A 20,000-nucleotide genomic window follows, 5' to 3' on the forward strand; every position below is an offset into this window, starting at 1 on the left:
ATCCTGCTGGTGGATCATGCCAGATGCGATATCCGGGCTCTGCAGTGGGACCTGAAGTTCCAGTGGGCGCAGCATCAGGGGAATCTTTAGAACTACACCCTCTCCCTTGCTCAACCAGACCTCACAGTGGTGACAGATGCATTGCTTCTGGGATGGAGCAGATACTTGGGAGAGGCAGAGATCAGAGGAGTCTGGTCTCTGGCGGAGTCAGGTCTCCATATCAACCCATTGGCGCTCTGGGCGATTCACTTGGCACCGAAGGCATTTCTTCCCTCCCTCAAGGACTAGGCAGTGCAGATGTTCACGGACAACACCACCGCCATGTGGTACTGTAACAAGAAGGCGGGGTGGTTCGTGGACCCTTTGTCAAGAGGCTCTTCACCTTTTGACATGGCAGGAGCATCAGGGCATTACCCTGGTGGTTCAATACCTGGCAGGTTATCTGAACACCAGGGCGGACGAATTCAGCCGCCGGTACCTAGTGGATCACGAATGGCGGCTTCACTCGGAGGTGGTAGAAGGTCTTTTTCAGCAGTGGAGAGAACCTTGATCTTCTATGCACGAATATGTCTCAAAATCCCTCAGTCTTTTTGTCCGCAGGGAATCACAACGCGGTCGTTGTAACGAACGCGTTGTGAATCCCTGCGGGCAAAAAGTTTCGTGGTAAACGTTGTTTACCTCTATGCACACGTTCACCAGACATTACTGCCTGGATAGTCAAGTCCAAAAGGACGGCTACTTTGCTCGTTCTATCTTCCAGGATTTTCTTGTGTGAACTTGGTTTGTAGACCTTCCTCTGGAGATGGTATTGTTGGGGTATCTATTCTAAGGTAAGGAATCTAAAACTAATAGTCTCTTTCAGAAGAGCAAGTTACTTACCTTTATGTATCTGTAAGAGAAATATATTGGGTATAGATTCCTTACCGCCCACCCATCCTCCCCGCTCTGCGAACTGACTTCTAGGAATAGGGACTCCCTTACAGGGCCCTAGTTGTAGCGCACCAATTGTCAGTGTCTTTCATGGCTCTATGCTTCCGCCATGGAAAGTAGTGTCAGAACTGACGTTAGCACGCAGGGGCGGGATCTAAGTAAGCACCCCAATGTCATCCCAGTGACCATCCCGCCAACGACGGACGCCATCTGCCGACTCGCAGGGGTATTGCTGAAGAAAAATTCTCCGGATCCAGTGTAATGCCTGGGGGTAATTCTAAGATAAGGAATCTCGAACTAGTATATGTCTCTTACAGATACATCATTACCGAAGGTAAGTACCTTGTTCATTAGATGCAGTTCATAGATTACAAACGATCATTCAATTTCTGCCAGACTGCCTAGACAGAGGCTCTTGTTCATATTTTGGGTGTTTTCGGCTTGAGTCTGAATGAGGTCTCTGCCACAGTATTTGTAACTTTGATAGAACAAATTAGTTTTCGTTGAAGAAATTATGTAGATATTCCATGCAGCGGTACAAAAACGTCAGTGATGGAGCCAGTCAGCTAACTGACTCGTGGGAGGAACAGCAAAGAACCTGCTTTCCTCAATCCACATTCAAAACCTATTCCTCTTTAATGGAATTGGGAAGTCCACATAGAATATCAAGTAAACCGTCTTTCCCCATGAGTGGGCCCTTAACATAAACTTGTTAGGATTGAGGGCAGTTTGTCTAGCACCAAGAGCTTTGCTTGTGGAGACTCGATTTCAGATACTGATTAGACAGCATGACCACCATTTCTCACATAAATAAGAGTGTAGTGATAGGTTTGAAAATGTTATGATTCAAAGGAATCTGTGCTATGTGTTCTCTCCAATGCCTCTCATTCGGACACATTTATAGAAGATCCGAGGGAACACTGCCAAAGTCATCCTTATAACTGGGACTGGACAATATGCTGTTAATATCCAGATTCATTAGAAACCCCAGTGGCCTCTAATTTTGAAAGGGATCTGCATTTGCAACATTTCATGGTAATCTTTGACTCCATTCAGTATTCTTTAAATATGCATGCTTGCAAAATTGAAAATAAATCATTAGTCCTATTATCTGCCTCCTGATGTTTTGGAAGTTGTTCCGATTGCTTTGAGACCTTACACTAGATAATCTATTCTGTTAGGAAGGGCTTTTTCCTAAAAGGCGTTTAGTTAACACCTTTGCAGCTAGCTCTTTCTCTGTTATGAGGGTTGTCATTCCCCTTATATACAGTGACTTGAACATTTGAACAATCTTTCTTGGCTGCTATTATGGCCTTCTGCTGCTCTTCTAAACATGATTTATTGTTCTTTTGTCCTTTACAGTGTGAATATTAAACTAACTTCATGTATCTTTCAGTTCACCTTGTTCATACTTCCGTTCTGGAAAGTAAATCTTGTTTTGACCTTTCTTACAGGTTTGCACTAAAATCTTATGAATTTTGTGTTCAGTACACAATTCCATCATAAAGGAGACCTTTCTTGTGATTGTCGACGAGTAGGAGAGTAGCAAAAACTTGGTTTTGATCATTTCCCTAAACATTCTTTGGTCCACTCAGTGTTGATAAGTCTCAACCCATTTTTATTTCTGAAGTGGTTTGGTAGTTTTAGCTTGCAGAAGTGATTTCATAACTACCTCCTTATCCAGATCTGCACCTTTTCAAAAGACAGAATCACTTCCACAGACTATATCACAACCCCAATAGGGGTTGTATGGTTTTACTTGGGGAGAATTTGGAATTGATGACCAGTTAATCAATAGTTTTTCAGGAAATAGGTGTTGTGAAGCTATTCCAAAAACAGACGTTCTAGGTAGGTAATAATTAGCACTTGGTAAATTGGATCCTCCCTTTGCCCCGCTTTAATGCTTCTTTGGAACTCATTACTCAAGAATCAATGAGAAGAAGTATCCATTAGAAGAATAAGTTACTTTCCTTTATAGTATTGTTTCTCAAGGATATGTTCTGTTATCGCAAAGTCTTCTCTACCTTCCTGTTTCCACTTGGTTGTCGGTTAATTAATCAGTAATGTTCTTTCTGTTTGTTTTGTATTTATTTAGTTATTACTTATTTCCACCCTGGTCTTTAGCACACCCTAAAAAATTTACTTAGCTGTGATTGTGGGCACCAGTGGCTCCACTATGGATGTTTCTTCACTTTCATTATGGCCTCTAGCAAATCTGCAGTCAAATGCAAAACACCACCTAGGAATGCTGAAATTATATTGCTGAAATTTCTAGTTACAGACTGAAGTGTGGAGAGAACATTCACAATGAGAGAATGGTATGTAGTCATTAGAAAGGATGTTACTGAAGGTAACCAACTTATTGTTTTGATTATGAAAGTAGTTGAAACTCACACTTAATTGGCGCTATATTATGAATACCCCTCACATACTTTCAATGATTTTTTAACAGTCAAATCTGTATGAAAAAAATGTTTTAATGCACTAATATGTGAATTTATTATGCTGCTGTCATTTGTTGAAATAATGTTTTTAACCTAAGCTGCCTATGTGTTGTGTTTCAGGCCCTTCTCTGATTAAACAGTTATTGGATGATTTCCTTTTCCGTGCTTCAAGAATCATTCTGAACAGTCATTTACCAGCTGGTAGTTCTGCCATCAGTCAACAGGATTTTCATCCAAAGTATGATATTTATAAATATTTGTTGTGAATATTTTGCTTATATTTTTTGTCATGACAATTTGTAAGAGACCAACTCTGCTAGTATATTGCTCTGAATTTGTATGTTGGACTAGGCTGGGAGATGCTACATTGGGGCTCATGTACACAATTTGAATTGATGGGAATTTTCATCCAGCTCTTCATTTGCCTGCCTTTTCTCAGAAAGAAATAAGTGTTTTCCTAATTATATGTTATTTTAGACGAGAAGATTCATTTTGTCATAAAAGGAGACCTAGCTGTGCATTTCTGATGTATAATAGAGTTGTTGACCATTTTTTGTTTTTTACTGTGCTGAATGCAGTTTTGATGTATGCCTCCTGTCAGCCTGTTGCTCAACAGCAAACCTGATATTCTTACTCCTTGGCCGGGGGGTTTGAAAATGTGCTAGCATCCAATGTTCCTGATGTGGTCTTGGTCTTATCAGCATCCAAGTGTTGTCTTTAATCATCAGTGGTGTGTCTAAAAAACGAAATGATCATTAGGAGATGCTCAGATTGTCAGATAGATCAAAGTTAATCTGTTGTTTCTCAATCTCAGAAAGAACAATCCTCGACCTCCCCAATTGAAATATAATAGCTTTTACTTATCCTTCATAGTCTTATGTTTGACTAAGCCACTTCTATTGCTAAGGCTTCTGACCACATATCCCTCACCTTTTTAATTATTTCCCCAGGGCTCAAGCTGGATCCGGAAAATATTCAGCAGTACCCATGTGTGTCCTATCTGGTGGCGCCAGTGGCTCCCAGTCAACATCATTCCCTCTTGATGTGACGCGTGTGCCTATATAGAAGCCACCCTCACGCACCAAGATCAGTTCCTTTCCTTCTGTGCCTACATATGCGGATCCAGAGCTACATCTCATTTTTTGAGACAGTTACATTCTTCTATATCTTCAATGATCAAGGGAAATATGTCTCCCAAGTCTACAGGATTTAAACCCTGTGGAGAATGTCACAAAGAAATGTGACTGTCCTGCATATCATTTGCTTGTGGTGCCCAAGGTCGGATCACAAATCCAAGGCTTACAGTGATTGAGCCTTGATGCACCCTAAGGCCATTTGAGACTGAGAAGCTCTTGTTAGCTAAGCACTTCAATACCAGCTCCGTAATCAAGGTCCAATGGTTGGTTCTGGTCCCAATCCTGGGGTTTTTCCCGCAACCAGTCTTTTTCCAGCTGAAAGTGCTCGGACAAATACAAGAAGGTAGCCCCTTACCACCTCTCTTGTTCTCCTGAGAATGTGCGAGGGTTTCATTGTGCCTTCAGGTCGCATTCCCAAAGTCACTCTACTTAAGGGGTTGATTCCAACCCTGGAATTTCCAGGCCATTGGCAATATTGCAGCAAATAGAGGACTTCCGCATTACCGTGCTGCACCTTTGTTTTCACTTTACTGACTCCTGGGCTTCTGCTGGCGGGTCTGCCTTCAGCACCAGTTTTGCCTTCTAGATCTTCTCAGGTCTCCAGACCATCACACTTTCAATTTGTGTCCGGCCCCATAGCCAACACTGGAACACGATCTGCTGATGCAAGCACCATTGACTTCGGACGACGACGATAAATCCATAGTGCTGTCCAATGCAGAGATGGAGCCATGTGCTCCATTATCCGAGCTGCTACCGCTTTACCACCATAGTTTTAGACAAAGTGCCTCTACCTACTAGAAGGGCTCATGTTCTCCACAAGTTATTCGGCACAGATAAGGGAGGCTATGATGCTGCGATAAGATTTCCAACCTTATCAAGAGGACAAACGGTTAGAGTATCTCCAGGATGACAGTGGTTTGTATACCTACCCAGACACTGGTTCAGTTTCTCCCTCAGGGTCCTCTACGGAAGACAGTGCCTCCCTTGTTATGGTTATGGCAGCAGAGGTCCTTGATCTTTTTTACTTCTCCCTCAGGAGGTACAAACTAATGTTCTGATACATGTGGTGCAGAGTGGCCAGTTGAGTTCTGAGACTCTACTCCCATTCAATGAGGCTGTTGGGATACACACTTTGGTACCTGGGCCTAACCTTGCTTGTGTCCAATTGTGCATTGCCAGGCACCATCACTCTGTTCTAAGCAAACCAGCTTTCCTCACTAAGCACCCCATTCATGAAAACCTTGTGGTGCAGGCTTCGGCCGACAGAGGGAACTTGGACACTTTTCCCACTACTACCCCTGACAAGGAATCGAAGAAGATGGAGAACTTTGGTATGAGTTTTCTCTACAAGTTTAGCCAATTGTTCAGTGAATACCAACTATCTCTTAGGCTGCTGTTCTCATGACTTGTGGGACTCCGTGGCCTGGAAGACACCCGAGCCATTCATTCTCAGGCTATGCAAGATGGTCATGATGCAGCCAAGTTCACCATCCTCTGTGGATACGCCTGATTTCCTTGGCAGGGCTATTGGCATTAGTATAGCTATTCGCAGAGACACATGGATGCGGTCCAGTAGCTTTTTGGGAGGTGTTCAGGCCAGCCTTTTGGACAGGCCTTTCAAATGCTCCTGACTGTTGGGAAATAAAGCAATTCCAGCCCTGGAACACTCCTTGAGCATTTCTGCTCCTCTGTGCCTGCCTCATTCGCAGTTTCACCCCTCTCTGGGGCTTTGGTAGAGACTTTCAGTACCTCCAACAGTGCCAGCAGGTGCAGCAATCCCCACAGCCTTTTAGCAGCTGCAGTACCCCTAGAAGAGGGCAACAGGGAGAGTGGACAGTCCAGTCTTCAACACCCCCAGCTGCTTCCCACTCCAAGCCTCTTTAACATGCCTTTGCGGTGCACAGCTACCCTGTCAGAAGCCAGATCAGATGCTCTCTGCCAGGAAGATGGGTGATACATTAAAGTAAGTGATTCTTGCAAATTGTTCAGCGGGATTACGCTTTACCAGCTTTCAAACCCGGGAACACCTTCTGCCATTCTGAGAATTGCTGACAACCACCCATCTCTTGCTGCAGGAAGTACAGACTGTTTTGTCCAAAGAAGCCATACAAAGGGAGCTGATGCCAGAAGTTGGTTGTTGTTATGCACGTTACTTACTGGTACCGAAAAAGTACTGGGACCTCCATCCATAATTGACCTTCACCATCTCAATGCCTTCCTGTAAAAAAAGACAAGTTCAAAATGCTCACCCTAGCCCAGGTCTTGTCTGCCTTCAACACTAGAGACTTCATGCTAGCGCTGGACCTACAGCATGCTTATTTTCACATGCCTTTAATGCAGGCCCACAAGCATTACCTGCGGTTCACAGTAGGCCATGAGCATTTTCAGTTCTCTTTGCTCCACTTTGGCCCTCAGGTAATCACAAAAGAAAAGTGATGGTGGTGGCAGCAGCACATCTTTGAAGCTCAGGGGTCCTAGTCCTCACCTACCTCAACAAGTGGTTGTTGAAGGCGGGTTCGCCCCAGGCAGTCGCTACCCACCTCCAGATTATGGCAAAACTCTTAACATTATTGGGGTTCATATGCCAAAGACACACCTGACTTCAGACGCTCCCCTTCATTAGACCCATTCTGGACACTGCAGTTTTGCGCCTATCCCCTGGAATGGAGAGTCTAGGTTATTTGGGCTATGATCATGATGTTTTAACCACTGTCCTGGATCTCAGTAAGCATGACTCTGGAGACTACTGGACTGATGGCCTCCTGCCTCCTGCATCCTGCTAGTCAAGCACTCCAATTGGCATATTTGGGCTCTGCAGTGGGATCTGTAGTTCCAGTGAGCACAGCACCAGGTGGTCTGGTCTGATCTGGGCAATATTTCACAGGAGACTGCAAAAGATCTGCTGTGGTGACTGCGGGATGGCGATTTGGTCAGTGGCACACCCCTCACCTTACCCCACACAGATTTCACAGTGGTTTTGCGGTGGTGACTGGTGCATCAATTCTAGGTTGGGGAGGCCATCTGGGAGTGGTGGACTTAAGAGGCGTCTGTTCTTCAGTGAAGGCCTTGCTCCAAATCAGCCTTTTGGAGCCAAAAGCCATCTATTGAAATCCTTCCTGCAGTCCATCAGAAAGAAACTGGTACAGGTGCTCACAGACAACACCACTGCCATGCGGTACTGCCATACATCCAAGCAATTTTTCTGGTGACATACCACCTGTTAGGTTCCTTAAATGCCAGAGTGTCCGAACTATGCCATCAATTCCTTGCAGATTACTAGTGGCAGTTTCACCCGGAGGTGGCATATGGTGTGTTCCAGGAAAGAGTTAGAACCCTGGCTTGATCACTTCGCCACCACTGAGAACGCACAATGTCAGCACCTTTGCACGTTGAAGTTTCCATTGTGTCGCTCTCTCTTAAAGACACGTTTCCTGTTGAGAAGAACTAGAGACTTTTGTATACCTTTCCACCAGTACCTCTCTTGCCCCTAGTTCTGAAGAAAATGAGGACTGACCGGGTCTAAGGAAACGGTCTATTAGTTGTGTGGAGGCACAAGTAATGGGTCCACGGTCTCCCACCCCTCACTGAGAACTAAATACTCCATTGTCGCGCTTGACTCTCTCTGGCTAGCAAAACAGAGAAGTCCGGGGGCTTTTCAGGGGAGGTGATGTAGGCTAATAATCACCATTCACTGCACTGGCACACAAAATAACACTCAATAAATGATTGTGCTCTCTGTGCTTTTCCTTCAAAAAAGGAAAAGTGCATTTATTACGCACACACTAAATACTATGCATTAATTTAGAAATGTACATAAGGCTGGTGGAAATATCTTAAATAACATTACACTTGACCCCTAAAAGGTCATGACCACAGACATCACACACACACTGTACAATATAGCACATGTATGAGAGTGACACTTTAAATTATGTCAGTATTACACACTTAAAGACCAAAATGTCATAACTCTCCCAACACTGACCTCAGTAACCATAATCCATCTGCAATCATTACAAGTAATAAAGTATTACAACCACGTGCACACATTATATTTAATAAAGCATTGCAGCTTTTCAGGAGTAAAAGTTATGATCCGCAATAACATCACCTTTAAATAAAGCATTATACAAACATAAAACATGCGTTTGTGTCTTTCTTAAACTTGGATCACAAACATGTAACCAATAAGACCCACCAACAGAGATCGCTGCACTTCCAAGATATTCAACAAAAGTTGCAGCCTGGAGAGTGCTTGATTTGTGGCAGAAAGCAAAGTGGGTCTAATCTTTGACCCTGCAAAGTCAGGGTCATTCCTTTAAATTCCTTGGGTAGAGCTGCTGCACTACTTACTACACCCCCCATGCTCTTTTTTTATCGTTGGTGGTGACCCCTGCCTCCCTGGGTCCACGACAGACAGCCCAAAAAAGTAGTCAAATCCTTCTTTCATGCACATCTCAGGCCCTGTTGGGTCGATTGTCGCATTTGTTGGCTAATTTTGCTCGTGGTGGTGAGCCCTACCCACCTGAAGCCTTCGTCTCAGGCCTCCTGGCCTTTAAGGAGGCACACTATGCAGTGGGTTGGTTCTACTTATTCCGTGAACCAGACTTTCGCTCTTTGCCTGTCCTCTGGAGCTTCTCTCCTGTTTGGGCGTAGAAAGAAGTCTAGCTCTTACCCCAACTGGCACTATTGGGGGGGCGGGAATAAGGGGACCAGCTTTCCTTGTCCTGGAGAGAGATCCACTGGTCCTGGGGTCAACTGGAGGCAAAGTCCTTAGTCCAGTTGGGCATCAGGGGGTTTCTCCTTACAGTTGTCCACGAGTACCTATTTTCTAGTCCCAGTGTCCAGCTCCAACTAAAATCACTCTCTCCCCCTTGTGCTAGAATTTTTAAGTGGGGTGGAAAGTTGTAGAAGCCAGGTGTCCTAGGGTGTCGCATCACCTCTCCACCCCTGTCCTAACCCTCCTGCACAGCATGGTGGGACAAATCAAGATGGTGCCATCCAGGAGTCATTGGTTTCATCTCCCTTGGGGGCCTCAGCTCCGCCCCTTACTGACATCACTGCCAGAGCCATTCCCACTAGAACATTATAGAGAAACCACTTCCTGAGTTGGTTCCAGAGGCCTGGCCTCCCTTCAGTGGTCCTGGGCTGTCCCAACCCTGGTACAGAGTGACAGCTAATTAACAGATGCAGATTTTCTTCCCTACCCCTTCCTTCTCAGAAGCTGAGTGAAGCACTGTTGACTGCTCACTTTGTATGGGGAGCCGTTTGTTCCTTCTGCTGGAGAGCAATGTAATTAACTTGGCCCAGCAATGTAACAGAAGGCCCTGGCTCTAATCCTGAGCTGAGCCAAAGAAATAGGACAATTCTGGATGGCCCATAAGGTGTAAATAGATCTGCTTGGAACTTGCAATATCCATCTTTGTGAGCATGTTTCATCCCAGTTTGATATCTTGATGGACTTTGTAGGCCAGAAGGAAGAGAAATTGCATTCTAAGGCAGATTTACCCCAATGTATATATAAAGTGTCACTGCAACCAAATCAGTAAACCACACGGACTTTCCCTGTGAGTGTCCACCAATATTATAAGGCCTACTCCCAGGTCAGTATCTAACCCTGCAGGGTCCCCTCTGCGTCAGGCTATCTGTGCACAGTTTCTGGGCTGCACACACCTGTATTCTCTCACACTCATCCCTCTAACGTGCATGTGCACATGTTCATGTGTAACCAACCAAGTGCCCCTTACCCGTGCTTTGTTGCAGCAGCCTTATCTTATAAGGCAGACACTGGCAGTAAACACGGGTAGTCCATTTATCAAGTGGTCATGGTGGGTGAGAGAGCAGTTGTGGGACTCACCCACAGTAAAAAGTCCAAAACCAGTTAATCCAAAAGCTAAATATCCAGGCGGATTAAATCGGCAGAACCTATTTTGTTACATCAGACTCAAGTCATTCTAGTGCAGAGGTCTTCAAACTTTTTTAGGCCAAGCCCCCCCTATCTATTTTTTCGGAGTCCGGACCTGCATCACTAATGTTTATGAAAGTTGGGATTTAGTATCTTTGACAATCAGTTTAACCCTGAGGTGTTAGCCGACAACTAATTTTCGCAACAGCAAAACCACATTAGCAGGGTTTTTGGAAAGTTAAGTTTGTGAGTTGTAAATCTGGCCCACAACCACTGAACTCATTCAACACCCTTTGATGGGAAACTTTCTTTGTAGGGAAAACCGCCACAAGGTCAGTGAATGCACCCCTACCTTTCAGGATCACATCTAATACCCTGCAGCCTGATGCAGCGAAAGTGCAGAATGTTGGCAGACCTGGCAACCACATCATTCTCGGGGCAAGGTCTTTGCTCTGAAGATACAACTCAGTCAATTGAAATCTCACAGCCATATGTGTTTATTTTGTATTACCATGTGAAAGCAGTATAGATACCATGGGCTCTGGTGCAGGCAACAAAAATGGCCTACTTGACTAGAGCTGGGATAGGAATACACAGCAACTATCAGTTTTTAATGGGCCGAATCTACATTAAGGCTGTGCTGGCAGCTTCTTTACAGCACTATCACAAATGAACTAAAAGGGTGCAAAACTGCAACAAATGGCCTGGAAACACCTTAAAATACTATGACAAATGGTCATGTAATTTTGCCTCGGGCTCTCAAAGTGCCTGCTTCACAGCAGATTTGCAGAGTCTAAACTGCTGTTAGCTAAAACACCAGTACTCACAGAGATAACTCTCAACTGAGACCTCTTGACAACAAAGAGCAAGAACACTTGGTCATCAGCATTTGCAGGCGCTGATATGCCCTATGCAAGACCTCATAGCGCTCTATTTTTTTTCCAGCTTATTTTTATTCAATGGTTCCTTTTAGTGTGGTTATTAGTGTGGTGTTCTGCATTTTAGAAAGATTATCAGCAAAGAAAGCATCACCCGGACCTTGAGAAGGTCAACAGAAGTGACTCCAGACGTTTACCTTTTGATGCAACCCATAATTTGTAGAATTGGAGTGACTCGGTGGCTGCAATCTGAATGTACCGGCGCTGGGTTTCTGGATATTACATTCTGAGTCACTAATATTCCTTTCACTTGTGGTGTTTTAACCCACCCAAGTTTTGTGAACCTTTCCCTGTTTCAAATATGTGTACAGTCTGTGAAACTGTTGCATGCCCTACCATCTTAGAGGAAATGAGCACTTCTGGTATTTAAAATCTGCATTTCCACGAAAATTAGCTATAAAGGGGCATTGGTCTATCGACCTCCTGGCCCTTGTACTAGCTTTAACATCTTGCTGTTGGAGATACTTGCCAGACACATTGATACTGAGAACGAATTTATACTTCTAGGAGATTTCAATGTGCATAGCGACCTGAAAGATAATGCTGAGGCACAATCCTTACTAACTGATCTCTCTGTTCGGATTAACCCTAATGGATACTGGCCCCACTCATTTAGCAGGACATACTCTGGACCTCATTTTTTCCAATAAACTTAACACCTTGTTATGCGCCTCTCCTACTCAAGTTAATTGGACAGATCACTTTGTCTTGGAATATTTCACCTTCCACTCAGGTAAAGCTCCCCCTCAGGTACAAGCCCTTTCTACCAGGCGTAGGCCATGGCACAAGATCACTCCGGAAATATTTCAGGAGCATTTTGCTGCACCCTCCATCTGCTCTGGAGAGAATGTTGACAAGGCGTTAGCCAACTATAATCGGGCCATTCTTAAGGTGGTTAATAGGATTGCTCCCATGAAAACCTACAAACCTCGTTTAGCTCGTAAACAGGAAGTATGGTTTACGGAGCACTTGAGATCTCTTAAACAACAGGCGAGGAAACTAGAAAAGGTGTGGAGAACGACCCACGATGAAATTGACAAGAATCATTTCTGGGCAGCCCTAACTAAATATCATAAAGAAATTCGTAATGCCCGGAAATCCCACATACAGGCTCTGCTTTTAGCTGCAGGAAATACTCCCAGGATCTTATACCAAACCTTAAACTCATTTGTGAAACCAGCAGCCTGTGAAACTTCTGAACTAGCTTCACAACAACTTTGCAATGAAGTTGCTCAGTTTTTTACAAACAAAATAAATAAGATTCATGACGACATTTCTAAATCCAATCTATCTACCATTGGAGATACGTTGTTACTCTTGGAAAAGGAAAAAGAGTCAGAATCTACGCACTTGCAATCCTTTTCCCTTATCTCCCTGATGGATACTGAATGTTATCTTGGTCAGATCAAAAGCGGGAGCCCTTCAGACATTATCCCGGCCAGAATCATCCCGTTAGTAGGAAAAAGTCTGAGCCCACAGATTCAATGTCTCATTAATCTTTCTCTGACGGAGGGGCAAGTTCCTGGGGAATGGAAAAAAGCATTAGTAAGGCCCATCAGAAAAAACTCCTCCATCCCCTGGACCGACTTATCTAATCTTAGGCCCATCTCTTTACTCCCTTTATTAGGGAAACTTATAGAGAAACATGTTAACAAACAGGTATCACACTACATTGAACAGTCTGGTAAACTAGATGGCTCTCAGTTCGGCTTTAGACCTAAACAGAGTACTGAATCCGCCTTGCTATCTGTGACAGATGACCTTCACATGTATCAGGATAGAGGGTACTCGGTGATCTTGGTACTGTTGGATTTATCGGCAGCGTTCGATACGATATCCCATAAAATCTTAATCGAACGTCTGACCGCAATTGGGATTGAGAGCACAGCGCTAACCTGGCTAAAGAGTTTTCTATCTAACCATACCCAAGCCGTTAGCATGGGCTCATTCCGGTCGACTGAAACTTATATCACGAAGGGGGTGCCACAGGGCTCTTGTCTAAGCCCGACTCTTTTTAACATCGATGTGGCACCCCTGGCCAGAATATTGAGAGCCTTTGGGTTTGTCCCTGTCGCTTACGCTGATGACACTCAGCTTTTATTCCCTTTCAAACATCTTACTGACGAAGTGAGGGTGGCCTTCTCAGATGGCATGAAGGCTGTGGCGAATTGGATGAAATCTAACTACCTCCAATGTAATGTAAATAAGACCGAAGTAATGCTTTTTGGGGAGGTTAGAACTCTGTGGACTCCGGAGTGGTGGCCATGTGAGCTTGGTCAAGTACCTGAACCTAACCTGGTCGTAAAAAACCTAGGGGTTCGTCTTGATCGGGAGCTCACTTTCAAACAGCATGGCAATTGGGTGGTTGGCCAATGTTTTCATGTTATTGGACTTTTACGTAAAGTTTTTCCACTATTACCTGATTTTTTTTTTTTTTTTTTTTTTTCAAGTTTCAAAAACCTTTATTATGATTGCAAAACAATTGTACATCATCGCGCCTACAACCCCTCGGGCCGGCTACAATTAACCACTTATAGTCGCTGTCATCTTGTATATCCACAGCCACTTGTCCGACATCCCGGAGGCTCGGAGGCGATGTATTGCACTCAAGATCACAAAGCGTCCGCACATATGTTCTGGTCAACCAAGGTCCTCATGGCTATGGTGTGAGAGTGGCCACCCCACTATAAAGTGTTACCACTACAAGGTCAGATGTTTGAAATAGGTGCACCCCTCTCGTCCAGGCGGTAGCTCCTGCACGCCTATATCACCCTTTTGTGACAACATCATCTCTCCCCCCGCTGTCTAGCGCCCGCCCATCCTTATCCAGCCGCACGGGACAACCCCCGCCCCCGGGTGCTAACTCTCCGAAGCTGCAGCGGATCCAGCGTTACTCGCCGCAGGAGATCCGGCATTCTCAGCCATTGTCTGTGCCTCCAGATATGCTCTGAGCGGGTCCCATATATCCACGGCCCTACTACTCAATGGTTGCGTGTCTGCGTATATTGTATTCTGTTCCTGACAATACAATAAATCCGCTATCCATTCCTTAAATTTCGGTGCGCGGCCTCTTCCCCACCTGCACGCCACCCGTCGTTTCGCCATCAGCAGAGCTATATTCCCAAACTTCCGATGTGCCTTGGCTATATCCATCGTATACCCCAGGAGCATCACCAGGGGATCACAGTCGATCTTGGCACCCAGCATCGACATCAGCGCCGTGTGCACCTGCGCCCAATATTCAGACACCGCCGGGCACAACCACGCCAGATGTAAAAACCCAGCTCCTTCCGCGCGGCACCGCTCACATCTGTCGTTATCCGCAAGACGAAACCGTAGCTTCCGCACCGGCGTGCAGTACAAACGCTGCAGAAACTTATAGTGAACAATACGCAGTCTACAACTAGCCGATATCTGCGCGGTCTGTGCACAGCAATACTTCCACTGCGCCGCTGTAATGTCTCTCCCCAGATCCGCATTCCACTGGCCAAGCGCTCTGCACGCTCCGCCACCACTGTGCTCTCTAATACTACGATAGAGGTTCGATACTAGGTGTCTGCCATCCGCGGACGTAAGTAAGACTCTCAGAGGCTGAACCACATCGGGTTCCTCTGGGAACTGTGGTAAAATAACCTGGAGTCCCTGCCGCAGTCGAAGATAATAAAACACTTCCAGCGGAGTAGGCGGATCCCCTGGAAACCACTGGTCTCTCGTTTTGAACCGCCCATTCAGGAATAAATCGCCCCAGCTACAGACCCGCCGCCGAGCGCACATCCCCTGGAACCCTCTTTCCTGCAACAAGGACAACTCCGGGTGATACACCAGTGGCAGGGTCGGTGCATATAAGAGCTGAAGCGCCACCTTACAAAGAATCCGCTGCCACGCATCTATCGTACAAGTCACCGTAGTAGCCGGCTTCTCAATCGCTCTAACCGGGCCGTGAATAATGCCGCGCAGCGGCAGCCGCCTAACTATCCAGTCCTCCACAGCCACTTGCGGCATGAATGGAGTGGGTACAAACCAATGATAGGCATACTGAGCTTGAGCACTCAGGTAGTATGTTAAAAAATCGGGGACATCGAAGCCACCTCTATCATATGGTTGGGTTACAATCGACCACGCCAGCCTCGGCTGTCTCCCGGCCCAAAACAGTCGTATCAGCTCTGAGCGGAGTCGTCGGAAGAAATATGCACCCGGATAGTACGGAACATTTTGGAACAAATATAGAAATCGAGGCAGCACCACCATCTTAATGAGTGAGGCTCTTCCCGCCATAGTAAATGGCAAAGAAATCCATCTAGTCACATCATCCGTTAACTTGGTAATGGCAGTTCCGTAATTTAGCCGCACCGTCTCCTCCTGAAGCCTCGATACCTGAATCCCTAAATAACGTAAGTCCTCATCGCACCATTCGATCGGATAGTCCAGTGCAAACCGGGGCACCGCAGGAGTCAGGGGGAAGAACTGCGATTTCTTCCAATTAATCTGTATACCAGACAACCGGCCAAACACCAAAAATTCTCTCAGTAACGAATTAAGATTGGCCTGTGGATCCACCACGTATAACGTCAGGTCATCTGCATATAATGACACATCTATTTGACGCTGCTCACAGTGAAAGGCGCTGCCCTTGTGCAGCTGCCGGATACGACATGCCAACGGCTCAATTGCGATAGCGAATAGCAGCGGGGATAATGGACAGCCCTGTCTAGTACCTCTGGTCAAGGAAATCAGGTTCGACATCTCTCCATTGATAAGGACCCGTGCCGTTGGATCGGTGTACAGCAACCGTACCCATGCTACAAATATTTTGGGAAACCCCATCCTATACAAGATCGCAAAGAGATAATTCCACTCCACAGAGTCGAACGCTTTTGTGGCATCAAGAAATATGGCAGCCACCGGCTTATCCGGTGCTATGGTATGCATCAGCGAAAAGAGGGTACGGAGATTGTTAGCAGTGGACCTCCCAGGCACAAAACCGGACTGGTCCGGAAGGGCTATCTTAGTCATCAATAATGACAGCCGATTGGCCAGTACTTTCGCCAATATCTTAGTGTCACAATTAATCAAAGACAGTGGTCTATATGCATCACAATCAGCAGGATCCTTGCCCGGCTTTAACAGCGACGTAATCAACACTTCCCTCATCGACCGCGGCAACATGCCCACCTCTAAAGACTCCTCATACACCTCCTTGAGGACTGGGGCCATTATTTCAATGTAGCACTTATAAAATTCCACTGGCAACCCGTCCAAGCCAGTCGCTTTGCCATTGGCGAGGGACATGATTGCCTCCCGGATTTCATCTAATTCAAACGGCGCGCCAAGGAACTCCCTATGTTCGTCACTCAGCCAGCATAGCGCCACCTCATCCAGAAAATCCCCCCATGCAACATCCCCCACCTCGTGGGCAGTATAGAGCTCAGTATAGTGCTGAGTGAAAAGTTCCAAAATACCTTTCGTATCCCGCCGCGTGGTCCCATCTCGCGCATGCAGTTCCAATACATGAGTCATACCTCGCGGCGGCCTCGTAACCTCCGCCAACGCGCGTCCCGGCCGCTCACCTTCGCAATATCTACGGGCCTGCCAGTATTTACCCCGGAACTTAGCCTCCCGGTCCGCTTCCTGTTCAAACTGCGTCAGCCGTTCCCTGAATTCTGTCTGAACGGGGCCCATCGGTTCCCTGGTCATCCGAGACTCTAGGTCCCGAAGCTCTCCCTCCAATCTAGCTAGTGTCCCTCGTATGTTTCGTAGGACCCCGAAGCTTTTGGATATGTAAAATCCCCTAATCGTCACCTTAAATGCCTCCCAGATGGTGTCCACACTTTCTACTGACCCCTTATTGCGAGGAAAGAACTCCGCGATCTCCTCTCCCAACTCTGTCTTAAACAACGCATCTAACAGTGCCGTAGGGTGCATGCGCCATCGGGCTCTAGTGCTCCCGTATCCCGGGACCATTATCTGGACCAGAACCGGGCAATGATCCGAATACGAACGCGGCAAGTGCGCTACCCTTCCCAAATCCGACGCTATACTCCGAGACAAAAAACAATAGTCCAGTCGAGCCCACGTGTTAGCATGTGCCGTAAAATGCGTGCCCTCCCGGAGTCCACCATGTACAAACCTCCAGCTGTCTACCAATCCCCCCTCCTCTACTATTCCCGCTAGAGCATCCCGGGCCTTCGGATGATATTGCGGACTATTGTCTGACCTGTCCACCCCAGGAACTAAAGCCACATTGAAATCTCCGCCCCATATGATATGCATAGAGCCAGTGTCTAGTATCTTTCCCCATAGATGTGTGAAGAAGGATGGCGTATCCACATTGGGACCATAGCAGTTGACTATCTTGACCGTGTCGGTGCCCAGCCTACCCCATAACACCACAAATCTCCCCTCAACATCCACCTGTTCCCCCATCTTCACAAAGGGTATCGTTTTTTTTATTAAAATCGCAACTCCCCTGGCATACCCTGAGTACGACGAAAAGCTGCGTACTGCCGCCCACCGACCCGCCAGTGTGTAATGTGGTCTGGGACTAAGATGTGTTTCCTGCAGTAATGCAATATGCACCTGATGCTGCTCTAAATAGGCCAACACCTGTCTACATTTTCGAGCATCATTCAATCCACGTACATTCCAAGAGAGAACCGTGAGCCGTACCCCCCTCCTCATGTCAGCCATCTTACAGCGAGTCCCCACTTCCCTAGCATCCATTTGTCCCCTAGTGATAGTCTTCGCATCAGCAGTAGCTCAATGATCAACATACGTCCCAGCAACCATAGCCTCGGTCCTCCCAGAAGAAACAGTACACACTCCTCCTCCCCCAACATCCATGCTTTGTGCTTGAAATCAACTCTCAACCCCAACCCAACCCCCCCTCCCGCCCCCCCCTCTCCCAACCATGCCAGAGCAACCTCCCATCCGCCCCCCACCCACTGAAGCACTCCCCAACTTGCCAGCAAATAATCCCCCCGCCCCTCCCACAAACACCCCAAAAACCGAAAACCGTAGCATTATCAAACCACCCCATATAAGCTAGGGTATTTCCCGTCAGGGATTGCGTCTAGGTGGCACCGCAGTTCCCCCCTCATCCGTCCCAGACTAACAAAGGACTTGCAGCCTGACTCAATGACCCAGAGGGGGGTGTCCAGCGTTATGTCCAGCAGCAGCTGAGAGAGTGCACTCCCACACAACATCTGATATGTCCCATAGAGGCGGAACTGCAGTTGTACTCACTTAGCCAGAGCCAACCCCTCAGGCCGTTCAGTAATCGTCACCGCAGCCCCTTCCCATTGCAGCATGGAAATCTTATGCAGCCCTTCAAACCAATGTGCCCCTTATGGCCATCAGATTCCACAAGTAGTGCTCCCTCATCTAGTGTTCCTGCAACCCCAGGTTAGCAACGCGCAGCCTTTATTAACCCCACTCACTGTTCACCGTCCATCTCCTCTCCGTGCTGCGGCGACCTCTCCGCCTCTGCCACAGCCCCAGACCTGGCAGTTCGCTTGTAGTGTTTGAGGAATTCCTCCACCTGTTGTGGGTTCGTGAAAAACTGTTGTTTGCCCTGGTACGTAACACGCAGCCGGGCTGGATAGAGCAATGCATAATCCAATTGTAGCTGCCGGAGTTTGGCCTTCACGGCTATAAATTTCCTGCGTTCCTCCTGGACCATCGGCGTGAAATCCGGGAACAGCGTGAAAGCGTTGCCCTCATAGGATAAGGAGCGCGTCCCACGCGCCGCCCTGAGTGCCGCATCTCGGTCCCGATAGTTGAGCAATCGAGCTATAATGGGCCTGGGGGTCGCACCCGGCTTCGGCCGAGGGCCTAGAGCGCGATGCGCGCGTTCCACAATAAAGTGGGGAGATAAAGCCTCCGACCCAATCGCTGCCAGTAGCATCCTTTCCACATAGTCCTCCATCTTGCCTGTATTGGTCGTCTCAGGAATGCCTACGATGCGGACATTATTGCGCCGGCTTCTCGCTTCCAAGTCCTCATTCTTAGAGGCTATCACTCGTAGTAAGTTGTCCATTCTGGAAAGCTGCGAAGTATGCCGCGTGGCAGTGTCCTCCGCATCTGATATACGTTGTTCGGCCCCCTTAAGGCGCTCTTCATGTGCATCCAACTTTTGCACCACCGCATCCATACGGGACGATATGCGGTCCACCTTGTCCGCTATCGTTGCAAACCCTTGGCGCATCTCTTGCAGCACCTCGTGTAGACTGGCCTCGGCAGTCGCAGGGTTCCTTGGTCCTCCATCCGCAGTAGCCGGGGCAGGCCCTGCTTCCCCGGTCTTTGCGGCCTTCTTTCCGGAGTCAAAGGTGAGCTTAGCCTCTCGCGCCTCCGTCTTGCCCATTGCTGTCTGCAGGCACTACTGTGACTCTCACCGTGTGCAGATCCACACCGCAAATCGTCTCAAGCCAGCAGGGCTAACCGCACCGCAGGCACCATCCTCTCAGCAGCACCCGCCTCATCAATCCTGCCGACAATCCGTAGGCCTGCCGTACGGTCAGCGGCGCCGTCACCAGAGCCGGCGTATGTGGCCCCCAACCGCCAACACTGCAACGGCAACCCGTCCGACGCCCAGCCCGGGGGCACCAGTGGTAGCTCCCAGCACTCCTACACAGCGCCCGATACCCAA

General features: G+C 47.2%; 1 protein-coding gene across 4 annotated transcripts in view; it reads left to right on the plus strand.

Moving 5' to 3' along the window:
- USP24 (ubiquitin specific peptidase 24) overlaps nt 1-20,000 on the plus strand; it is a 2,082,369-nt gene that overhangs the window by 961,465 nt on the left and 1,100,904 nt on the right. For all 4 annotated transcript variants that reach the window (XM_085602520.1, XM_085602518.1, XM_085602517.1 and 1 more), the window contains exon 40: nt 3,495-3,612. In XM_085602520.1, the coding sequence (XP_085458646.1) occupies nt 3,495-3,612 (118 nt within the window). The remainder of the gene's footprint in view (nt 1-3,494; nt 3,613-20,000) is intronic.

The sequence above is a fragment of the Triturus cristatus genome, chromosome 4_2 (assembly GCF_964204655.1).
Source record: "Triturus cristatus chromosome 4_2, aTriCri1.1, whole genome shotgun sequence".
Lineage (NCBI taxonomy): Eukaryota > Metazoa > Chordata > Amphibia > Caudata > Salamandridae > Triturus > Triturus cristatus.